This window comes from Callospermophilus lateralis, chromosome 7 (genome assembly GCF_048772815.1).
Source record: "Callospermophilus lateralis isolate mCalLat2 chromosome 7, mCalLat2.hap1, whole genome shotgun sequence".
Classification (NCBI taxonomy): domain Eukaryota; kingdom Metazoa; phylum Chordata; class Mammalia; order Rodentia; family Sciuridae; genus Callospermophilus; species Callospermophilus lateralis.
The window spans coordinates 103,092,665-103,098,664 of NC_135311.1; the positions used below are offsets into that span (position 1 = coordinate 103,092,665).

Below are 6,000 nucleotides of genomic sequence, written 5' to 3' on the forward strand. Positions count from 1 at the left end.
AGACAGGATCTTGTTAAATTGCCCAGGCAGGCCTCTAACTTGAGATCCTCCTGTCTCAGCCTCCCCATAAAGCTGTTAATTTATCTATCTATCTGTCTACCTATCTATTTTGGTACCAGTGATTGACCCCAGGGGCACTTAACCATTGAGCCACATCCCCAGCCCTTTTTTAAAAAAAATTATATTTTGAGACAGGGTTTTGCTAAGTTGCTAGGGCCTCACTAAGTTGCTGAGGCTGGCCTCGAACTTGAGATCCTCCTCCCAAGTCTCCTCCTCCCAGCCTCCCAAGTCTCTGGGATTACAGGCAAGTGCCACTGCACCCTGTTGTTATAATTTTTTTTAAAAAAGTTACTTTTCATCTCTGGTAATTTTTTTCTCAGTAAGAAGAAGAAACTGAAAGAAATGGTCTCTAAGGGCCCTCTCCAGCTCTGTGATTACAACTTCAGGAGTCATATTGATTCCTGCCCTTGCAAGGAAGTTTAGAGAGCTGACTCTGGCTGCATCCCCCACAGTTGTGTGACTGTGGGCATACAACTGTCTTGTACCCACATGTCCTCATCTATAAAATGGGGGTAATATGCACTTGTACCACTTTAGGGTTCTATACTAGTTAAATGCCGCAATGCTTATCAATGATTTAGAAGAGTGCCTAGCACATAGTAAACACTCAACAAACTAGTCAGTCCTCAAGTCCTGTAGCTCCAAACTCTGCCCCTAGTCTTTTAACTTCTCTAGGAAATCAGCTCATCACCACCTCTCCTCGGTGCCTAGCATAGAATTTTCTCATTTCTGCTTTTGGGCCACCTGACATCCATTCTCCCAGGTTTCTAGTAATAGTACCCTGTTTTTGTGGAAGAACTAACCTTTCCTACTCAGTACCAGTGGTGCTGGTGGAACCGACTACCTCAAACTCCCAGGGGTGGGCTTACAGATTACTAGTATAGGACTGATGAGACCAGTAAGAACCAATCAGACAGGATTTTTTTTTTTTTTAACTCCCAGGAAGGGCAATCTCTATTAGCTTGCGTCACTAAAAGATCAGGGTGTAAGCTACATCTTATGTGCTGGCTACCACTCTGTCACCAGGGGAAGAAAACCTGTTTGAGAATGGAGTTCTATAAATGAAGAGTTCATCAGGAAGCCGAAACAGGGCCTAAATGATATCATTTGATCCTCTTGACCCACTGGCTATTTTTCAGGACTGTGAATTCATTTGCTAAAGCCAGTTTGACTTGAAATTTCTATAACTTGCTACCACAAAGGTGTCTGCACCATAACAATTTCTTTTTCAGTCAGTGTTCAGAAGCCATTCTTCTAGTTAACATTCATTCTCTTGAAAAACTGAGATGTGAGAGCAAGTCCAGTCTCTATGCACAACCTGCTTCCTTCACATTCTTCAAAGAACACCACAAGTGACTGAACATGTACACCACAGATCCTGGAGCTCCCTGTGATGTAATTCAACAGGCCTTGAAAGAGGTAGAGCCCAGGTGTTAAGGGAGGTACATGGCAGTTCCATCTTAACTACCTGGGTTTTCCTTTTTCACCCACTCCCATTGAAAAGTCATTTGCTGTAATAAAGATGGAAGTAAGTGCTACACTGATTTATCTCCTGTTTAAGTTCCTCTCGGTCACTTACTCATTCCCCAATACTCCTCTGAGAAGCAGGTACGTTGGGATTTCTCCTGCAAGAACACAGCTAAAAAGCCTTCTCTGCATCTACAGATCTAGTTACACTTGGGATAGTGTTCACAGAGTTGCTAGAGAATAAAATTTATTCTAGAAGACAAGAAGATAGGTCTGAAAGACATGCCTGTGGGGCCTGAAACATTACTGTTTCCCCTGTTATTCTCCACACCCTGGAATCTCAGACTCTTCTGCCTCCCGCAGGAATTCTAGAGAACCTGCCTATTATGTCTCTAACGCCAGTCATCACCAAAAGTGATTAGAGATTAAAAGAAAAACAACAGATAATTGACATTTATTGTGCATCAATTTTAGACCTAACATAGTGCCTAATAATGGGCTCTTCTCCCCCCACACACCCCACACCAACTCCAATAACTTAAGGCCTACATAGTGATTCTTTTCTTGGGCTGGGCCTATCATAAATCTTTCAAAATTTCTGGTCACATCACAGATTGCAGTTATCTGTTCCTTGTCATGTTCCTCTCTGTCCTTTACTCATTACTGCTCACTTGGTGAATTTCAGATTCCAGCTCAAGTGCCACTTTCTCTGTGAAACTTCCCTCACTCACCCAGGCTCTAAGTCACTTGCACCTCTACGCTCACTCAACACAATGGCTTTCTTTCGGTGATTATTTACACCAGTTACAGTACTTGTGAATGACGGCATGTACTTACTATGTGCCAGATTCAGTTTTTTTTTTTTTTTTTTTTTTTTTTTTAAGAGCCCCAGCTCTTTAAAAAAATTTTTTTCTTTTTTTAATTTTAAGACAGGGCTCATTAAGTTGCTGAGGCTGGTCTCAAGTTTTCCATCCTCCTGTCTCAGCCTTCCAAATTGCTGAGATTACAGGCATATGCCATAAGATCCAGCCAAGTGCTTTCTATCACAGGGTTTGGTTCTAACTACTCAGAGATGAAGGTAATATTAACATTCCCATTTTTAGGTAATACAGCTTGCTCCTGGCCATGCAACCAGTAAAAAGTAGAGCTGGGGTTAAAAGTCAGGTGTGAGTGGCACACACCTGTAATCCCAGAAACTTGGGAGGCTGAGACAGGAATATTTAGTGAGACACTATCTCAAAATAAAAAGTGGGGCAGGCTAGGGAGGTGACTTGTTCAATCCCTGGAACCATAAAGTGATAGATAGATAAGTAAGTAAGTAAATAAATAAATAAACAAATCAGGTCTGACTCCTATCTCATTATTTTAAGGACAGCAAGATGTCATTTCCCTCTTATCCACATTATAACATTGTTTACCTGTCATTGTTTTATCTCCTCCACTGAACCACAAGTGCCTCCCCATCCCTGATGGGCCTCTAATCCACATCAATAAATATTTGATAAATATTCATTGATGTGGATTAGAGGCTAGTCAGATCCATCCTTGGTTTCCTTAGGACTTACAGTTTCATAGTCCCAAGTTATATAAATACACCTCTTAAAAAAATATACACCCTGGGCTGGGGATATAGCTCAGTTGGTAGAGTGCCTGCCTCCCATGCACAAGGCCCTGGGTTCAATGCCCAGCACCACACACACACACACTCTCTATATATCCCTGAACTATACAGCTAAAAGTGGTTAAAATAGTAAATTTTATGTTAAGCATATTTTACCACACTCTTAAAAACAAACAAACAACAGGCAAATCATAGTGGGAGGGATCCTAGTAGAAAGAGCATCCAAGTCTATCAAGTTAAAAGGCAAAGGTAATAAGAAAACTGACAGATAAGGAGGAGGGAGTGACTAATTATGATACTTCCCTATCTCTTGTATCTTATCTCAGTATTATGGTACAACAGAGAACTGTGTGTTGCCACTCACAGGGGACTGTCACTAAGTTAACTGAATTGCCCAAAATTATAGCTACAGTTGCAGATATAGAATCTGAAACTAAGTTCTACCAGACTTCAAAGTAAGGGCTCTTTACCAAGTCTGACATCAAGATAAGTGTCAAAGATGATACATTTTACTTCACTCTCTGAAACTAAACCTAAATTGTCATCTCTACTCCAGAATTTAGAAGGAATTTTATCCCCCAGCTAACTCCACTTTATAGACGAGATCATGAAAACTGGTTGCTTAATGGGCGGTGAACATTATGGTTTGTTCTTGCAGATTCCTACAGATTTTTGTGCTGTGGATGGCTTTGGAATAAATGATTTTAAATATTCTTTGTAGCTTTCCAAGTCTGAAATACAGAAACTCCTTTTGATCTTAAACCTGGGTGGGGCCTGGGCCTGCCTGAAAGTCAATGACCATGACTCTGGATTTGGCAATTGAAGACAGGTTTGTCAGTCCTGACCTTTCCCCCACATACAAGCACAGCTCAGACACACATGCTGACAAGGAGGAGGCAGGTCCCAGGGTTATCCCTCAGGCACAGAGACCCTGTTTTCTTTCTCTCTCCTACTAGTTCAGATAATCTCATTTTAGTCTGTCTTAGAGATTTGCACACTGTTATTTCAGGAGAATTGCCTTTGGATGATCTTCCTGAGAGGGGAGGGTGGGCACTGATGTTGGGTTAAACACAATCTTGGATATAAAGAAAAACAGCAACTTTGTGGCTGGGGGCACTGCCTGTGATATAATGCTGTTTTCTTCCTGGGGAGGGAGTACTGGCCCCTAGCTTGGAGGATTTCTGATGACAGTTTAGTGAGAAAGAGAGAAGGATTTCTGAAACAAATTGGAAACTTGGCTCCAGGAACTAAATGGTGAGTGAGTAGAGATGACAATTTAGGTTCAGTTTCAGAGAGTGAAGGAAATTTCTAATTTCTTTCTGGAGAAGGAGAGCTGGCAATTTAGATGAAGGCTGGGAGTTCAAAGACTGGAAAAACTGGAAGCTGGGAAGTGCTAGGTAAGGGTTGGGGAAAGAAAGACTTAGGGCTATTCTTATAGGGTGTTTCATGTTTCAGAAGGTGGGGATGGTAGCCTATGATGAAGAGCATTGAAAATTTGGGAGGGTCCTGGATCTAATTTGAAAGAGATGAAGTCCTCAAGGGGCACTGAGGACAGTTTCAAGAATTCTATGAGGGTGGGCTGAAGTTGCAGGGAGAAATGTCTGTGAGGGAGGATATTTTAGAGAGAGGAACTTGAAGGGAGGGATGCTGAGGAGGGTCTGGTGGCTCATGAAACTTTTCCAGGTTAAGACTGGAGTTAGAAGTTAGGATGTGCATGGTGGGGGTATGGTTGAAGGTAAGAGTGAACATGCGACAGTGCTTGTGGAGACTAGTGGGGTGCTAAAAGAGCAGGGTACTGGAAGAATGAGGAGTGGCACTGAAAGTTCTGAGTAATGGGTGAAGAAGGGGGAGCACTGGGAAAACTTGAGGAAGGGTAACCACAGTACTATTAGTATCAGAAACTGGCAACCTAAATATTCCAGGCAGGAATGCTCAGCATTCATTAGATACCCCTAGTTTGGAAGGATTCTGATGGTTTTGGAGATATTCAGGCAGGACATATTTCAAGGAAAAATATGAGGGCCTCAATCCTGAGGCACTCCATCCATCCATCCAGTTGGAAGTTAGGTTAATGGAGAGGAAATTCGAGAAGGGTTCAAGATGGAGAATCGGAGAATTGTGCATGGAAGGATTTTGGAGAACTTGAAGGTTCTGGGGTTCCTGGGCTGGAGAAACTGGAAGCTGGGAAGTCACAGGAGTTCGAAAATGGGGAATATGGCTGACTCCAAGGTCGGGGTTTGGGGGTGTAAGCCAGTTCAGTCTCAGAAGTCCTGAGTGAATGGAGTCGCGCTGGAGTCAGTCCTGGGCTGGCGGGGTCAGGGAGATCGGGCTCACCTGGGCAGACTGTCCTGGTAGTGCATGGTGGGCACGATGCTGTGCTGCAGGTACTGGCCAGGCCTACTGTCAGCACTGAGGGACCGACAGGGGGCTCCAGGGCCAATGGCAGGGCCCCGGGGCCAGGCGCGCAGCAGCAGGCGGGGCACCATCGTCGGCGAGAAGGCAGAGGTGAAGGAATTCTAGTCCAAGAAAAAGGCCGCTGCCCTCAAAGCCGGAGACGCAGCGTCAGGGACTCCGCGTCCAATTCGTCCCCGCCCGGGGCCCACTTCCCGTCTACGGCCCCGCCCACAGAAGGCCCCGCCCCATAAAGCCCGCCCACAGAAGGCCCCGCCCACGGCCGAGTCCCGCCCACCCGGCTGATGCCTGAAGGCAGCTGGTCTTCCCACCCGGGAGGCGGAGGCATTGGACCTAGCCGAAGTCCTCCCCTTCTCCTTTTATGGAGCAAGCTAGAAATCAGAGCTGGAGAAAAAGAACCGCCGAAATTCATTTTTGCAATTCGATAAGCCTACATTGAT

The 6,000-nt window shown here is 44.4% G+C and overlaps 1 protein-coding gene across 3 annotated transcripts in view; it reads right to left on the reverse strand.

The window, feature by feature from the left end:
* Cpt2 (carnitine palmitoyltransferase 2) overlaps positions 1-5,751 on the reverse strand; it is a 34,106-nt gene extending 28,355 nt beyond the window's left edge. For all 3 annotated transcript variants that reach the window (XR_013091803.1, XM_076860332.1, XM_076860333.1), the window contains exon 1: positions 5,483-5,751. Coding sequence is in view for 2 of the 3 variants with exons in the window: in XM_076860332.1 (XP_076716447.1) it covers positions 5,483-5,634 (152 nt within the window). In the remaining variant the exon portion in view is untranslated. The remainder of the gene's footprint in view (positions 1-5,482) is intronic.
* Between the last annotated feature and the right edge of the window lie 249 nt (positions 5,752-6,000).